General features: G+C 40.3%; 1 protein-coding gene across 3 annotated transcripts in view; it reads left to right on the top strand.

Annotated features, from left to right (window-relative positions):
* APP (amyloid beta precursor protein) overlaps positions 1-18,131 on the top strand; it is a 287,309-nt gene that overhangs the window by 82,688 nt on the left and 186,490 nt on the right. For all 3 annotated transcript variants that reach the window (XM_055128150.1, XM_055128149.1, XM_055128148.1), the window contains exon 3: positions 4,350-4,479. In XM_055128150.1, coding sequence (XP_054984125.1) covers positions 4,350-4,479 — 130 coding nt within the window. The remainder of the gene's footprint in view (positions 1-4,349; positions 4,480-18,131) is intronic.

Genomic DNA, 18,131 nt, shown 5'->3' with positions numbered 1-18,131 from the left:
TCATATAGGTTCACTGTATCACTGTATTACTGTCATCCCATTGCTCATCGATTTGTTCGAGCAGGCACCAGTAACGTCTCTCATTGAGAGACTTATTGTTACTGTTTTTGGCATATCCAATACGGACGGATATCTTGCCAGGCTCTGCCGCTAGGGAGCGATACTCTCGGTAGCTTGCTGGGCTCTCTGAGAGGGGCGGAGGAATTGAACTCGGGTCGGCCGCGTGAAAGGCGAACGCCCAACCGCTGTGCTATCGCTCCAGCCCATTACATACGTTAAAGCTTGTAAATGTAGGACCTCATGGAACTTGGATATCCTTCTTCCGTTTTGGTCAGAGGTTCCACAAAGAAAATATATACACCATTGATCTGGGACTTGTAGTTAGAGTGGGGAGTGTTAGAGCCCCCACGAATGTGCTCGGGACCACTCCTGGCCCTGTGCTTCAGCATCTTTCCTGTTAGCGCTCTGGGAACCATATGTGGTGCCAGGGTTTGGATGGAATCCACATGCGAGGTGCGCACCCCTGCACTAGTTCCCCACCCCAAAACTTGTAATTCATTATGGTGAAATGTTAGCACTTAACTGACTTCAAGCACGTGTGTGAGTTTTAATTTTTTATCGCTTGAAACAATCAGCTATGTTATTTGTTGCAACCTGCAATGCTTGTGTGTCTGTGGTCAAATACTGGTACTGCTTAAAAAAAAAAAACCAGGTCTAGGACTTGTTAGAAATTTTAATATTTTTTTATTGTGATTTTTTTTTCTATTTTGGGTTTATGAGTCAGTGTAGTAATCACATTAACTTACATGAACTTGCTAAGCTTCAGATGAAACTTTATTGTCTTGATTGTTGATAATTCAAACTTCTTCATTCTGGAATAAACTTCCTTATTTTAGAATGACAACATTTTATTGTCTTTGGCAAATCTAAATTACTAACTCTGGTGTCTGAATAAAAGTAACTGGATGAGGTTGAGATTCTTACTGTTTTGGGGTGAGGGTTTTTAGCAAACTGCAGAGGATTTAAGAAGATCAAATTAAAATATATCATGACATAAACAATGTAATCTACATCTCTGTCCACATATTTACAGTTAACTGTTAACCTTCTGGGGAGAGAAATTGAAGCACAGGAAATAGCACACTCTATTGGGAATGGGAGCCAAATTCTGGGTCTGATCACAGTGTGACATTCTAGTGATGGTTGGGGAGAAATCAGCCCTTCACTCCATTGAGTTTATCAGGACACAGTTCTATCTGCTAGAAAATTGCCTACCACAGGAGTTACTGCTGTTACACTAGCTATTATTATAGAGACTGAATTTCATAGGCATCACAATTGAGAGATCCTTTTTCCATCAATTGGCATCATACACGCAGATTCTGGGTTCTGAATCAGAATGAAGAAAATGGAATTTCACTGTACCTACCACAGGGTTTATTGGAATCTCAGAGCTTCTGAGCAGATTCTCAGCAGGGTAGTATTTCAGCAAAGTGGCGGGGAGAACTACTCCTTAGCAAAATGCAGTAACTCACACTTGATGGTGAATAAAGTCTCTCTCAGACACACACACTCTCTGGTGTCATAGAATTTATGATTCATGAGGGCTGGACTTTTGTGATACCATAAACAAGGAAAGGTGAGGGGAGAATTATATTCCTGTACAACAAGACACTTCACCTTTCATCATAAGATGGAGGGGAAAGGCAGGGATATTAAATTTTTACTGACATTTTCAAGTTGTGGGTTATTTGTGACAGAAATGCATGCACTGAGAAGGTGAGGTGCTTAGGAGTAAAATTTAGCAGTCAGAGAGGTAGGACAGAGGTTAGGTGCTTGCCCTGGTTCAATCCCTGATATTGTATGGTTCCCTGAGCATCACTGGGTGCAACACTGGACATCCTGAGCGGGCCTCTGGGTAGGCTCGGGTAGTCTTCTGCTCCATAGGGCTCGGACAGGACCTCATTCTCTGGTCCGGTTGAGAATCACTGGGAGGAGCCCCTAAAGCTCCTGAGCACCGTGTGGCCACCCCTGTTTCCCAAAGGATGAAACAGAGAGAAAGCGTCTCTATTCATCTGGAAACGGGGGTGCTGGCAGTGCTATTGAATAGCACTGCTTTAGTTTACTTCGTCAATAATCATCACAAGACTGTAGTTTAAAGGTCTGTTTTGCACTGGTGGGCTAGAGCGATAGCACATCAGGTAGTGTGTTTGCCTTGCATGTGGCTGACCCAGGTTTGATTCCTCCATCCCTCTCGGAGAGCCCGACAAGCTACTGAGAGTATCCTTCCCAGCTTGGCAGGATACTCGTGGTGTATTTGATATGCCAAAAACAGTAACAAGTTTCACAATGGAGACATTACTGGTGCCCGCTTGAGCAAATTAATGAGCAATGGGACAACAGTGCAACAACAGTGCAACAGTGCGACAGTGCTACTTTGGACTGGTGGGGGGAGGTTGACACTGGTGGAGAGATTGATATTGAATTATTGTATGCCTAAAAGTCAACTATCAATAACTGTAAATCACGGCTTTAAAAAATTATTTAAAGTATCTCTTTAATTAAAAACAAGAAACAATTAAAGTTTCGTTTTGGTTGGTCCTGTGGCACATGGGAAACCGCTGGTTTCATCATATACCACACTGATAGGTGGGTTGTTTTTCTTTAATTTTTTTTCAAGCTATTTTCTAGAGTAGTTTTGGCTTCACAGAAAAATGGGGGGAAAGTTCCTATATACATCCTCTCCCAGCATATGCACAGCCACCCAATTATTAATATTTGCCAGCATATTATCACCCCAAGTTTCTCGTTCCCATTAGGGACCACTGGTGGTGTTGTCCATGCAAATGGATGAATGCAGAATGGCATGCATTTACTCACATGGTGACATGTGAAATAGTTTCACTGTCATAAACAGCTACTGTCCTGCTCATCAATACTTTTTCCTATCCCTATGCAACTCTGTATATTTACTGTTTTCATAGTTTAACCTTTTGAGTGTTACCAACTTGTTTGTGTTAGTTATTTATATTCCAAATAGGAATGAAACCAGCCTCTGAATTTCACTTCATTATTTCACTTAGCATTGTTACATCCTTTTGGTCTTTATTTTATTTCATCTCTTTTTTTTAAAATGGCGGAATAGTATTCTATTGAGTGTATATAATATGTCTCCTATGTCTAGTCATTTATTAATAGGCATTTAGGTTGATTTTTATATTTTTTATATTATAAATAATGCCAGTGCTGCTATGAGCCTAGGGGCATAAACAACCTTTTGAATTAGTGTTTTCATATCCTTCAGATAAATGGCTAGAAAGAATGTGGCTGGACCATATGGTATTTCCTTTTCTTTTCTTTTCTTTTTTAAGAATCTCATACCGTTTTTCTTAGAACTGTACCAGTTTTAATTTTTCTACCTCACTGTTGTTGGGGCTTTAATGCCAGAATTCTGTATTCTACACCAAGGCTAGCTACTTCTCATATTCCAATTTTAGATTTTATGACCATTTTCTTACTTTAATACCCTTGGTTCTCTTATTATTCTTTTTCTTTATTATGTTTATTTGGCAAAATAGACTCTCTGGCAAAATTTAAGATTTATGCAAAGAAAACTGCATTCTAGAAATAAATTTTTAATTTTTATCTTTTTTGCTTTGAGTCTCTACTCATCACTGTTAATAAGTAAACATGATTTGCTGTGTCACAAATACATTTCAGTTGATCTGGTTTCAAGTTTTATTTCAAGGGCTCTGTAAATACCAGGATTTAACAAGAACAGCAATCTAAGCAAGGGCTGTAGTTAATAAGGAAAGAGATTTATGAATACAATTCTTTAACTACACAGCCCGGATGATAACTGACAGATTATATTGTATGAATTACTTTAAGTAGGCAGAAGAATTTTTATTCAGGAGGCTTGCTTTGTGACATATCCTGTATGTAAAACATTCGCCTAAATGAGGAAGATAGGAGCAAGTTCCATTCAAGCAAGATATTTACTATAGACTATATTTAGTAGTTTATGGAATCTCATCTACACATCAGGTTGCTTTGCATTGAAAATAACTTCTTGCTTATCAAAGGGGTGCTTTTCTTTTTAATTTGACCTCTGTCAAGATCACATACAACCTTGACGGGCATAGTAAAAGAAAATAAAAAGTTGCCTTGCTTAATGTTTTGAAGGAAATGTGCAGGTTCTTGCCACTTTTATTGTTTCAAGGGTCCTGAATTTTTTTCGCTTGATCAAAATGAGAGCTAGTTTGAATGCTGGAGAACAGCAAGCCCGTAGACTAGCAGTAGTGGTCCGCGGTAGCCCCGGTTATAACCCTTTGTGCTTTTTCTCCTAGGTCTACCCTGAACTGCAGATCACCAACGTGGTGGAAGCCAACCAACCTGTGACCATCCAGAACTGGTGCAAGAGGGGGCGTAAACAATGCAAGACCCATGCCCACATTGTGATCCCCTACCGCTGCCTCGGTAAGCACCCAGCCCTGGTTTTTGCATATCAAAAAGAGAACACTCCAAGTAGGCCAGATGGACTTGATTGCTTTATTGCCACTCTGTACTGGGTTTGTTTTTTCTTTCTTTCTGTTTTTGGTTTGGGGACCACACCCTGCAGTGGTGAGGGCTTCACTCCTGGCTCTGCGCTCAGTGGTCACTTTGGGGATTCAGCCACACATGTAAGACCAATGCCCTACCCACGGTACCATTTCTCCTGCCTTTGGACTTGTTTGCTTTCTCTTCTTTTACTACGAAGGTATCCTGTCTTTCCCTTGATGGTAGAAGAGCAGGGTTTCCTAGCTTCCTGCCGCAGGAGGAATTGATCCCGTGTGTTTCTTCATTGCAGATGCTGGGGCCCATCCCAGGACTGCCTGCTCTTTACCAAATTCTGAGTGTGATTTATCATGTATGTTATCTAGACTCATCAGACTAGGGCCCTGTGTGCTTCTCCACATAGACTTCATTGGAGAAAGAATCTGAAGTGAAGGTCTGACTAGCTTACCGCTAGTTTATGTGGCTGGTTCACCACTACTGGGAGGAAATGGTTTTGGGGTATTTTATTCCTTTTAAAGGAGAAAGTTTTATTTTCCTTCTTTCCTTCCTTCCTTCCTTCCTTCCTTCCTTCCTTCCTTCCTTCCTTCCTTCCTTCCTTCCTTCCTTCCCTCCTTCCTTCCACCTTCCTTCCTTTTCCTCTTAAAGGAGAAAGTTATTTCCTCCTTCCTTCCTTCCTTCCTTCCTTCCTTCCTTCCTTCCTTCCTTCCTTCCTTCCTCCCTCCCTCCCTTCCTTCCTTCCTTCCTTCCTTCCTTCCTTCCTTCCTCCCTCCCTTCCTTCCTTCCTTCCTTCCTTCCTTCCTTTCCTTCCTCCCTCCCTTCCTTCCTTCCTTCCTTCCTTCCTTCCTTCCTTCCTTCCTTCCTTTCTTCCTTCCTTCCTTTCATTTTTTTCTTTAAATATCAAACAAACATGACAGTGTTTTTAGTCTGACTCAGTGATCCCTCTCTTCCTAGTTATATTTCTGCTATCAGGCTGATTTGTGGAAATCAACAGTCTTCTGATCACTAACATCGAGATGTTTATCCTTCAGTGGGATGCTTCTAAATATAGAAAATAGGGATCTCTAGTGGGAGACACGGACATAAACTGATAGTGTTTCCTGATGCCTGTAAAGACTAAAATGAAAAAATTTTACAGTGCTAACAAAGGTCTTGAAAACAAAGACGATTATTAAAGGCCGTGAAAATCAGTCTCCTACATGGGCTGGTTCAAATGGCACAATAGCATGACTATGCATGTTTGTAATTTGGAGTGTGCGTAGGAAACACGGGGCATCAGAATCAGTGTTCCTTCAGGTGGCTTTACTGCTCACAGTGTGACTGATGCAGAAAGTGTGCAAAAACCAGAGTCTTGGAGATCTGTTAACTCAAGACTTTCTTTGTTCGTTCTTCTATCCTGCACCCGTCTGCTTAGCCTTTCCTGCTTGATTGGTCAAGAAGTGAAGATTTAATAAGCCGAAAATAACTGTTTACATACTAGATAGGGAGCCCTTCCTTCAAGAAAAGATAAAGGTCACTTGTCTCTGTGAACTGTGTCATTAAAACTAACTTCGTTGTTACCCCATGAGATCATATTATTCAGCACAAGTCAGGAGGTAGCTCACAAATGAGTTAATTAGGTGGGCCAGGCTGTGCTAATGATTTATATCTTCGGGCTCTCACCTGCTCCTGCTATTTCAGATACATTTCCTTTAGAATGTAACCTCGTGGGGAACAGGTTCTGAGTCTTGGAGCCCTATTGCCCTGACCCTGGGACCCCAGAACAGGCTTAAATCTCTATTGGATAATGTTTTCTACTTTATGATCATACTAGGCTACAAACAAAGTATTACTGTTTAGCATTATCATAACTACCGTATAAAATCTATCTCTATCTCCAAATATGTCCTATAGATGAAAGAGAATTTTTTTTTCTTTCAGGAAAACAGAAACTTGTATTACCTTGAATGTGAAGCATGTTACAATTCAAAACAAGGCTTGAAAAAAGAGAAACGTGTCCATGTGTGGACACATTTCTAAATCAGATTCTGTGTCTTTGTCACTTCTCTGGCTCGTTCATTGTTCTCTAGAGTATGGCTGAGGCATTCCTTCGACAGTATGGGATTAGATGGAGCCAGTGTATCAGGATGCTTTGGGATTTTCTTCCCTTGGAGTGGATGCTTCCCTTTGAAAATGAGTTGCTTCTTATGATCTCACTCTTTTCATGGTCCTTCTATGGCCAGAATATAGAATCTGTCTTAATCATAGGTGCAGTTTGTTCATGATCTCACACGGATTCAAGTACACCAGTGTCACTACTTATGGGAGGGTATTTTCTTTGCAAAACTTTCCAGCGCTTACCATTGAAATGACTTACCATCCCGGTATAGTAGAGCCACTGTTGAAACTGCCATTCTTCTGCACTTGACTCTGTCTAGTAAAGACTGGGTACTGTTGCATAAGATAAAGCACTGTTGACTTTCAGGGGCAAAGTAAGGTTAATAGCTAGGTCCACAAGAATCAGAAGTTAAAGAATGGCTACTTTAAGTGATAAGGTAAATGATTACCTGGAGTCATTCTGTTTCATTTTCAAGAATTGTCAAACACATAAGTATGGTTAACCAGGAGACCTTTCAGATGTGGACATAGGAGAAATTGAAGTTATTCAGCTGTAGCCTCATTGAATTGTATTGTTTTAATATCACTTTAGGGCAAACATCCGCTTTTTTAGGTAATTTTTTATGGGAATTATCTATAGTTAACCTTCTTCAGTGTGAAAAGATATGTTTAGGTACTGTGATAGATACTATTGCTAGAGTAGATTTCTTTTTTAAATTTATACTACACAGCTCTGTTGAGAAACATCACACTGACGACAATATTTTAAAATGTTCCATAAGACTGTGGTAAGAGGGGCTGGAGCAATAGCACAATGGGTAGGGCGTTTGCTTTGCACCAAGCAACTTGGGTTGCTTGGCCAATCCAAGTTCGATTCCCAGAATCCCATTTGGTCCCCCTAGCACCGCCAGGAGTAATTCCTGAGTGCATAAGCCAAGAGTAACCCCTGTGCATTGCTGAGTGTGACCCAAAAAGCAAAAAGAAAAGAAAAGACTGTGGTAAGAATAGGGTTAAGCATGAAAGAACTTTTTTTCTCTAGAGTCTGCTTACGCACCAGGATTTACAACACTGCCAATGAATAGAGTTTCAGACATATGATATTTCAGCATCCGTCTCTGCCCCACCCTATGGGCACCTCAGTTCTGTAGGCTGACTCAGAGGGTCTCTTCCTGTTGGTCACTTGTTATTCCCTTACTTTGTTTCTTTTCTATTAAATAAATTAATTGAATTACTATGAGATACACAGCTGCCAAATTGTTCATGACTGGGTCTCAGTCTAGGATGCTCTAATACCCATCCCGTCACCAGTGTACTTTTCCCATCACTAATGACCCTGACCCTAGTTTTCCTCTTGCCACCATCTCCATCACCCACACCCCAGGCTGCCTCTATGGGGCTCTCTCTCTCTCTCTCTCTCTCTCTCTCTCTCTCTCTCTCTCTCTCTCTCTCTGTGTGTGTCTGTCTCTCTGTCTCTGTCTCTGTCTCTCTGTCTCTCTCTGTCTCTCTCTCTGTCTCTCTCTCTCTCTCCTCCCTTTCTGGCCATTATGGTTTGAAATACAGACACTGACAGAATATGTATATCCCTTTACCAACTCACTCAATTCTTATCCTCTTATCCAGTCACCATTTCCAAACTATCATTGCCATTGTAGTCCCATTATTTAATGGTGAATTTCATGAGTCATCTTTCCTTAGAGCTGATGGTACAGAAGAACGTTTTTATTTTAGATGTGGATACCCAGTGTGCCAGTGCAGGAGTTTAGTATGACAGTGAGTCAGTGACCACAGTCTTCCGACTCTCACTGACCTGTTTTCTGTGGACCCAGGTAGAGAGACCAGGGTGATGCTAGTGCTGGGATTGTATATACCTGTGAGGAAAAGGATTCTTGGGGATCATGACTTTTGAACCCAGTGAGGAGGTCAGTTTTTGAATGATCTGTATTTCTAAAGATATTCTTCCTCCCATTTCTATACCGAATGACCAGGTTCTTGGGCATTTTTCTCCATCAGGCTATATCCTTAGGCACAGCAGTTTTCTCTATGTGATCTTCTATATGGTACTTTGGAATATTCCAAGTTTATAGTTTGGTGCTCAGGACTGATTCCTGACTCTGCACTCAGGTATCACTACTGACAGAGTTTCGGGGATCATATGTGGTGCTGGGTTTGTACTTAGTCAGCTGTGTGCAAGGCAAGCTGTGCTTTCACTCTGACCTAGCATATAGGATCTTAATCTCAACTACTTTACGAAGGAATATAGACATGGAAAAGAAATGTAAACAGTGGGATTACAAGTGATTTGAATTTTATTGAAGCCTTTTTTCCCTATTTAAATTCTATAATAAATGAGTAGTATGTATTGTCATTAGAAAAAAGAGGACTGTGAAACTCACTTCATAAAATTTTCCATCCACCCTCAGGTAATAATAATAATGATGGCTGGAAAGGTCACAGAAATGGCTGTTAATTTGATTTTTTTAAACTGTTGGTGGTTGTGCTTTTATGAACTTTATAGAGGAGTAATAGCTTCTTATGGTCTAACAGTTGTTTCAGGATTGATTCTTAAATGGGCAGAAGTTAAGGTTATCCCATAGATTCATTAATGATGGGGAAGACCTAAGAAGGCAGAGTACCATCTCATTTGGTGATGCAGGTATATATGTAAATGATTACCTTTGAATGAGATAATTCTCCAAAGCCAATGTTAAAAACTCCATCCCTCTGTGCCAAGTTCCTGATAGACCCCAAATTATATTGACTTCAGAATGATTTGCTTCCCAAAGTTTGTGACAGAGAATGAGTGGGAAGATACCTTTTATAAAAATTTTAAGAGCTTTTTAAAAAATCAAATGTTGAAAAAAATTTAGTTTATGTTGGCTCCAATTCCAAATTAGACTAATGCTCTCATTTTAATAATTGCATCTGCTCTTACATCTTCTGAGAATTTTAACAAATCATGTGTTGTCTGGAGAATAGCTTTTGATAGCACGAATGATTTACCTAGTGAAATCTTTAACTTTTTATTTTTCTATTAGAGATATATTCAAGATATTAAGTAATGTGAGTCATTAGAAAGTCACGGCTTCTTCCAGTTTTCTGTCATGCCCAATCAAAGAACTTTGCCATACATGTTTTAATGAAATGAAAAATTTATTTGTGTTAAGTCCTAGATGACTCAAATACACTGTTAACTTGGCCGGATATTTCAATGCTTTTTATTAATGCATTGAAAATGATTGGTGTAGTTAATGGGCGAGCCATTTGTAATATGTGTTATAAATTGCAATTGTGTATTAGAAATACATTTCTTAGATTACAACACTGAAATTTTTTTATTGTACAAAGTTTAAAATGCAACCACAACCAAGAATTAATAACTAAAACTATTTGACCTTCTTCCAGTGAATCATTTTTACACCTGTTTTGCTCTTAAAAGTTTAATAGGTTTGTAAATATTCTATTTCCTGTCTGTGGCCTGCTTTTTTTTTTCACTATTCCTGGAAAGTTTGACTTTTTTTTATTCTAGCATTGCTAAATGTTTATTTCTTCCTTTTGGAAATTAGGTTGCTTCCTTTGTTTGGTTGGGATGGTGGTTTTAAATACCAAGCATCCTGGTCTAGGGTAGTTACAGAAGATTCTGAGGACATCTTGGAAGGAAATTTGGGGTCATAACTCAGTTTTAGGGCTGGAAAGATAGGCAGAGAGCTTGTCTTGCACATGGCTGACCCAGTTCTATCCCCAGCATCTATATGGTTCCCTGAGCACCAACAAGAGTGATCCCTGAGCACAGAACCAAGAATAAGTCCTAAGCATTGGTGGTTGTGGAGTTTTTGTGTCAAAGTTTTTGTGGTGATTGTGTCAAAACAATGACACAATGTTGTCATTGTTTTGTACTGAGTGACACCCAATGGCTTTATTGAACTTTCCCTTTCTTCCTCATTCCTTGATAAATCACTCTTGCTCAACATGTATCCCAGGAGTCTATTTCTTTCCTTTTCTCTCTCTCTCTCTCTCTCTCTCTCTCTCTCTCTCTCTCTCTCTCTCTTTCTTTCTTTCTTTCTTTCTTTCTTTCTTCCTTTCTCCCTTCCTTTCTTCCTTCCTTTCTTTCTTCCTTCCTTCCTTCCTTCCTTTCTTTCTTTCTTTCTTTCTTTCTTTCTTTCTTTCTTTCTTTCTTTCTTTCTTTCTTTCTTTCTTTCTTTCTTTCTTTCTTTCTTTCTCTCTCGCCCTTCCTCCTTCCTTCCTTCCTTCCTTCCTTCCTTCCTTCCTTCCTTCCTTCCTTCCTTCCTTCCTTCTCTTTCTTTCTTTCTTTCTTTCTTTCTTTCTTTCTTTCTTTCTTTCTTTCTTTCTTTCTTTCTTTCTTTCTTCCTTTTAGTTTTTCTATCAGCAAGAGTTTACCTTTGAAAGCTGATGATGAAGGGCTGTCCCAAGCTGGGCGGGAGAGCTGCCAGTGCAGGTGGAGGGGGCTGGGAGGTCCCCAGAGCGGGGAAGTGTCACAGAAGTATGACCTTTTGGCCTTACTTGCACTGACTGAGTCTTTTCAGAGCTCTGCTGCAGAGTTGATGGAAGATGCGGGACTGTTGGGCACATAGAAAATGAAGCCAATTTTAAATACTGTGCAAATTTGAATTCCGGAGAAAGGGAAAAACACAAGTTAAAAGAAAGTCCCAAATGAAGCTGGAGAGGTAGGACAGCAGGTAGGGCACTGGGTTTGCTCCTGGTCTTGGTCATGGCTGACCCAGGCGGTGGCACAGCTGTTGCCAGTGAAGAGACACTGGAACAATGGCAGAGGAAAGAGGGAACCAATGGAGGGAGTGGTTCTGAAATGTTATCTGTGTGAAAGCCCACCAATAACATTTCTCTAAACCATAGTTCTAAAATAAAGTTTAGAAAATAAAAAAACAAAATATAGATTTGTAATCTGGGGGGCGGTGCAGGAAGGGGGGAGTTTGCAGTCAAATTACTATCAGCATCCTAACTCTCGTGGTGGATTTTTATCTGGACTTTTTCAGATGTTTGTGTTTCCTTGGTGATAATTTGTGATCCTACATATAGAAAATTATCTTTATGCCGCTTCTGCAGAATTTAATGCAGATAAGATATTGTTAGGGTTTGTGGTTGTGGGCACAGACTGATTTTTTTTTTTTTGGCTTCTTGTGTCACACCTGGCGATGCACTCAGGAATTACTCCTGGTGGTGCTCAGGGGACCATATGGGATGCTGGGAATCGAACCCCCGTTCGGCCGTGTGCAAGGCAAACACCCTACCCACTGTGCTATCTCTCCAGCCCCAACTGATCTTGCTCAGTAGTTAAGTGACCTGTGATTCAGGATCTCAGAATCAATGTAATCAGAACTAGACCCATCTTCCCAGGGCTGTTCATCTAATCCCTAAGAAGTTTCCAATTTGAATCAGTCACTTTAACACAATATGGTGTGACTTTTTAAAAAATGTATTTAGGAACTGGAGCGATAGCACAGCGGGTAGGGCGTTTGCCTTGCATGCGGCCAACCCTCGTTCGATTCCCAGCATCCCATATGGTCCCCTGAGCACTGCCAGGGGTGGTTCTTGAGTGCAGAGCCAGGAGTGACCCCTGTGCAGCACCGGCTGTGACCCAAAAAGCAAAAAATAATAAAAATAAAAATAAAAATGTATTTAATTAAAGAACCTTGATTTACAGAATTATTGATAGTTTTATTTTAGGCAAACAATATTTCAACACCAGTCCCTCTAGCAGTGTCAACACCATTCTCTCAACATTCCCATGTTCCTTCCTGCCCCCACCCACCACCTTGACATTTCAACGTTCAGTGTGATTGCAACTTAGATCTCATGGTTTCAGAGTTGTTGAGTCTGTGCTCTGGATAAATAACCATACCAGTCTCCCACATCCCCAGTTTCACAGAAACCCCAACACCTGTTTCCCCCATTACTTCCCTTGTTCATTTTCTTCCTTTCCAGCCTTGATTTCTTTCCTTTCTGTCCTTCTCCCTATACTCTGGGATTATGGGTAATCTAGGCATCCCCTTCTCCCCCCAATCTATGCGATTGCATTTCCTTGTCCAGTTATTCTGTATATCACAGATATATGTGAGACCATCCTGTGTTTTTCTTTCTTCTTTTGGCTTACTTCACTCAGACTGATGCCGCCCAGTTGCAATCACATTGCAGCAAATTGCATGATTTCATTGTTCCTTGAAGCTGCATAGTATTAATGTGTTGTGAATATTTTAAGTGAAAGATTACAATAAGAATAGATGTTAATGGAGAGTATCGTGCTAAGTGAAATGAGTCAGAGAGAGGAACAGACATAGAAGGACTGCACTCTCATTTGTGGAGTATAGAACATCACATGAGGTTGACACCCAAGGAAAGTAGATACAAGGGCCAGGGGGATAGCTGGAAGCCTGCTTCATGAGCAGAGGGGAGAAAGCAGATGGAATAGAGAAGGGATCACTAAGAAAATTATGGCTGGAGGAATCAGTCAGGATGGGAGATTTGTGCTGAAAGTAGATAATGGACCAAATATGATGACCTCACAGTGTCTGTGTTGCAAGCTATAATGCCCAAGTAGAGAGAATGTATAGGGAATATTGTCTGCCATGGAGGCAGGGGGAGGGTGGGAAAGGGGGGGTATACAGGGATATTGGTGGTGGGGAATATGCACTGGTGGGGGGATGGGTGCTTGATCATTGTGTGACTGTAACCCAAACATGAAAGCTCGTAACTATCTCACAGTGATTCAATAAATTTTTTTAAAAAAATAAAATAAGAAAAAGAAAGAATAGGTGTTAAGGAGATGGGAGTGTGATCTGGAACATACTGAGGATGGAAGCAGATGAAGCATTATCTTATGGATTCTAAGGGATTTATAGAGAAAAAATAGCTCTGTGCTCAGGGATCACTCCTGTCAGGGCTCAAAGGACCATACAGGGTACCAGGAATCAAATTTGAGTCAGCAGTATGCCAATGAATTTGGAAACTTGTATGGAGTGTTCTGGCAATAATAATTTGTGTTGTAGGGTTGGCAAATAATGCTGGAAGATTAGAATAGAAAATGGTTATTATTTAAATTTGGATACTATTGAAATCACATTTTTATTTGGAAGGGCATTAGAATCATTTGATTGTGTGTTTTTTTGTCAAGAAAAATTCTCGAACATTCACCATAATTTTTTTTATCTTGCATGCTATTATTACTATTTCAGTTTGGGAACCACACATGGATGTGCTCAGGGAATACTCCTGGCTCTGTGGTCAGGGATCACTCCTGGCAGGGCTCAAAGGACCATACAGGGTACCGGGAATCAAATTCGAGTCAGCAGTATGCCAGACAAGCACCTGCCCTCTGTACTATCACTCTGGCCCCTATCTTGCATATTATTAATAAGCTAAAATTACCTCTGATATATGTCCACTTTCTTAGCCCTCGTTATTGTTAATACAATGTGAGTCAGGATAGATCTTTTCATTAAGTAAGTTCTTTTATTAGATGGCACAATTGGATTTGAGAAAAATATGCTCTTACCCTAGAGTAATATTTCAATAACTAGCAGTAACCTGACTATAGAGCGCCACATCATCTTTCGAATTTTAATTAGCAAAGTCATGAGCATAGTAGATTGGGAAAAAGAAATACATTATGTTCACTGGGCCAGTGAAGGGAAAGAATAATCTGAGAGCTAGACAGGGAATAAACTACATGGTATGGAAGACTAAGAAATCTATTGTATAGTGTCTGTAAATTTGGAAGTAATTGTTTTATTTGAAATAGAAGTTTATGAAAATTGGTATTTTTGTAACATTACTGAATTATCCTAAGAGTTTCACGTTTGTTGTGACTTTCAATAAGTAAGCACTCAGTGTCTCTTGAATGAACTAAAAACTCAGTTGAATATTTGAAAGGGAAAAAATGTAAAAGAAGGACGAGCTTAAATGTTAGAAAATTTAAGGGCATAAAATAGCAATTTCACATTTCTCAAGAATCACTAAGATTATAGTAAATGCCATTTACTTAAGCTAGTATTGATCAAAAGAGTAAGGGCAGATTTTATTTAACAACCAAGGAACATAGGACCATAGGTTATGAAGTAACCAGTATCTTTATTTATCAGTAACCAGTAAATAAAAGATTATTTAACTATTATTGCTAAGAAATAGGATCTAATCTAACCTCCACTTGACTGATCTAAAGCCAGCATGTATGAGAGCCATCTCATTTAGAGATAAACATTAGATTAGGGTGTGCTAGTTTTCTTATCCTTACCTTTTCATTCTACTGATAAAAAGTTGTGTGTTTTTTTAAAAAAACAGGAACCTACTTCTAACTATAATTAATTCATAATGGTAATATATCTTAGAAATTTTCTACTGTACCTTAAGGGTTTGGGTAAATCTGTGTGCTAACTCCTATCATATTTACGATGTGGTATTTACTATTCGATGTATAGGTGTTGATTACTCCCATTTCAGAGATTTAAATCTTTTTATGACATTAAAATTGGGGGCATCTTATTGATTTATTAACTAGGTCCATGTATTTTCAGAAATGTTGCCCAGTTTGCAATTTCCTAAATCTTATCTTATAACTTAGCTACTTTAAAAATATGGCGGCAATATCTTGTCGGTCTTTGGTTTATTCTTTCTTTCTCTCTCTCTTCTCTCGCTCTTCCTTCCTTTCCTCCTTTTCTCTCCTTTCTCTCCTTCTTTCTTTCTCTCCTTTCTTTCTTTCTTTCTTTCTTTCTTTCTTTCTTTCTTTCTTTCTTTCTTTCTTTCTTTCTTTCTTTCTTTCTTTCTTTTTCTCTCTCTCTCTCTCTCTTTCTTTCTTTCTTTCTTTCTTTCTTTCTTTCTTTCTTTCTTTCTTTCTCTCTCTCCCTCTTTCCCTTTCCTTTCTCTCTCTCCTTCCTTCCTTCCTTCCTTCCTTCCTTCCTTCCTTCCTTCCTTCCTTCCTTCCTTCCTTCCTTCCTTCCTTCCTTCCATAAGGTTTGTTCCTGAAAATCCTCCTCTTTATCAGCTCAGCTTTCCTACATCTCTACAAGACCATCGTGGTGACTTTTGCCTCTTTATTGCAAACTTAGAATTTCCAGCCAGGGCCTTTTGGTATTTTCTAATCCTACACTGTAGCACTGTTGTCCCATTGTTCATCAATTTGCTCGAGCGGGCAACAGTAAAATCTCCATGGTGAGACTTGTTGTTACTGTTTTTTGGCATATCGAATACGCCATGGGGAGCTTGCCAGGCTCTGCCATGCGGGCAGGATACTCTCGGTAGCTTGCCGGGCTCTCTGAGAGGGACGGAAGAATCGAACCTGGGTCGGCCGTGTGCAAGACAAACGTCCTACCCGCTATGCTATCGCTCCAGTCCTTTTCTAATCACACTTACTATAATAGGCTCACGTTCCATAGGCCAAGAAGTTATTGAATTTCTTGCCACCTAGACCATTTGGGCTCATTTTTCTTTTGCTACTTTTGTTCTCATATTTTAGAAGACTGAATCCAAATTCAGGAGTACCCAAACACCCCTTTTCTTCCCTCCCTTTTTTTTTATACATGGGTCTCACAGGCTGTTCCCAGCAATGCTTGGCCAACAGTGACAGTGTCATATTTTAGTGCAGAGGGCTTAGGAGCTACTCAGGCAACACACGGCAGTGTTAGGGTGGGTGGCGGTGCGTGCACCCCTGCTTCTAGGAGATTGGATTCAGAGTCTTGCCTATTCTCGGCATAGATTAAGCCTACCACTTAATCTGTCTTCCCAGCCCTATATCTTCTTATCCTCTTGTTCATTTGATATGTCTGTACTTCTTAACTTTCTCACATTTCCATATTCATTGGAGAGCCCCATGTGAATTGACCCCATATCCTTTATCTTCTGCCCTTGGCTCCATCTATCCACAGCCATTTAAGTGGTGCTGAGGATGGGAATGGTACAGGGTGCCACTGTTGGTATACCACGTTGGTACACCAACGTGCTAAACATCTCTGATGCTTGGTTGGTGTGGACCTCACCGTGCAGTGGTCGAGGGCCACTAGAACTCTACCTGCTGTGTGTAGAGTGTGGTGTGTGTGTGTGTGTGGGGGGGGGGGGCATGAGATGATGTTGGAGATCAAACTCAGAGACTAGAACATTCCAGGCATGTCCCTTCGAGACACACCCCAGCCCCACAGCCGTTCTTACTCACTGACTCGTCAGCTGTTGCTGTTTTCTGTTCCCGTCTTCTTGCTCCCTCCGCCATCAGCTGCTTCCAAGCCTGCATTTCTTCTTCTCCAAGGCATGATCGCTCTACTGCTGTGAAAGTTTGATTCAATTCGTCACTTTTCTGTCCTTCTTAACCTGTCAGCAGGATCGAGCACCGCCACTCATCCCCTTCCCTCCTTACCATCCGTAGACCTCGGCTTCTCATTACCTCTCTTCCAACTTCGCTGTTGCTGCTGGGGCTCAATTTCCCGCTGCCCACCTGGGAAATTGTCAGTACTGGTGTTTCTCATCGGTGCTCTCCCGTGCAGTTCATTTTCTCCTAATACAACATGCTCACTAGGAAATCTCATCAGTGCAGTGGTTTCCCAGAGACCCTACTTGATGATTCCCGGGTCATTATTACCAGCCTAGAACTCTTCAGTTTTTACTTAAGAGTTTTTTACATGGGTCCCGGAGTACTGATAATGAGTTTTGTGTCTGCAGGATTAGCATGTAAACTATGATACTGCCAGCAGGGGTGCAGAGTATTGACGCCCAGGTTTGATAACAACTGCTCTCAGACACAGACCGGTTTCTTTCAGTTGTTTAGGAATCTCAGGTGAAACAAAGGACATACATGAGTGTGGGGCATGTCTGTTTTGCTTTTCTTTCTTGGTTTATTGGCCCATACTCTTGGAGAGCCCGGCAAGCTACTGAGAGTATCCGGCCTGCACGGCAGAGCCTGGCAAGCTCCCTGTGGTATATTCGATATGCCAAAAACAGTAACAACAAGTCTCACAATGGAGACATTACTGGTGCCCACTCGAGCAAATCGATGAACAGTGGGATGACAGTGCTACAGTGCTACAGTGGTTTATTGGCCCAGGTGAAACAAAAGCCTTTTTTATTTTTCAGGCAAAGAATGGGATTGTTTTTAGCTGTTATTAAAGTCTCCTGAATCCTTAAACTTCTTGCTCAAGAAAAGTCTGGATTTGAGTAAGCATAATGGTAAAAATTTTACCATTGATGCAGAAATACACTATGTACTAGACTATCACCATAAACCTGGGGAGTTGTTACTGTTTTGCCCTGTTTTTTTTTTCCTGCCAATTACTGACAAGAAGTATACAAGAATCAAGTGAATTATATCTAAATTCCCAGAAAGTACTTAGGTATTGATTGTTCATAGTTTTTAAAAAATGAGATATGCAAATAATAATTCTTATCATTTGACTTAAAAACATTTTTGACATTGTTACTGGATCTAAGACTTCTTGAAAACTACTTATTTTTATGCACATGTGATCTCC

The sequence above is a fragment of the Sorex araneus genome, chromosome 2 (assembly GCF_027595985.1).
Source record: "Sorex araneus isolate mSorAra2 chromosome 2, mSorAra2.pri, whole genome shotgun sequence".
In the NCBI taxonomy this organism is placed as follows: domain Eukaryota; kingdom Metazoa; phylum Chordata; class Mammalia; order Eulipotyphla; family Soricidae; genus Sorex; species Sorex araneus.
The sequence above is the reverse complement of the archived record's forward strand: the minus strand, read 5'-3'. Positions and strand labels throughout refer to the sequence as shown.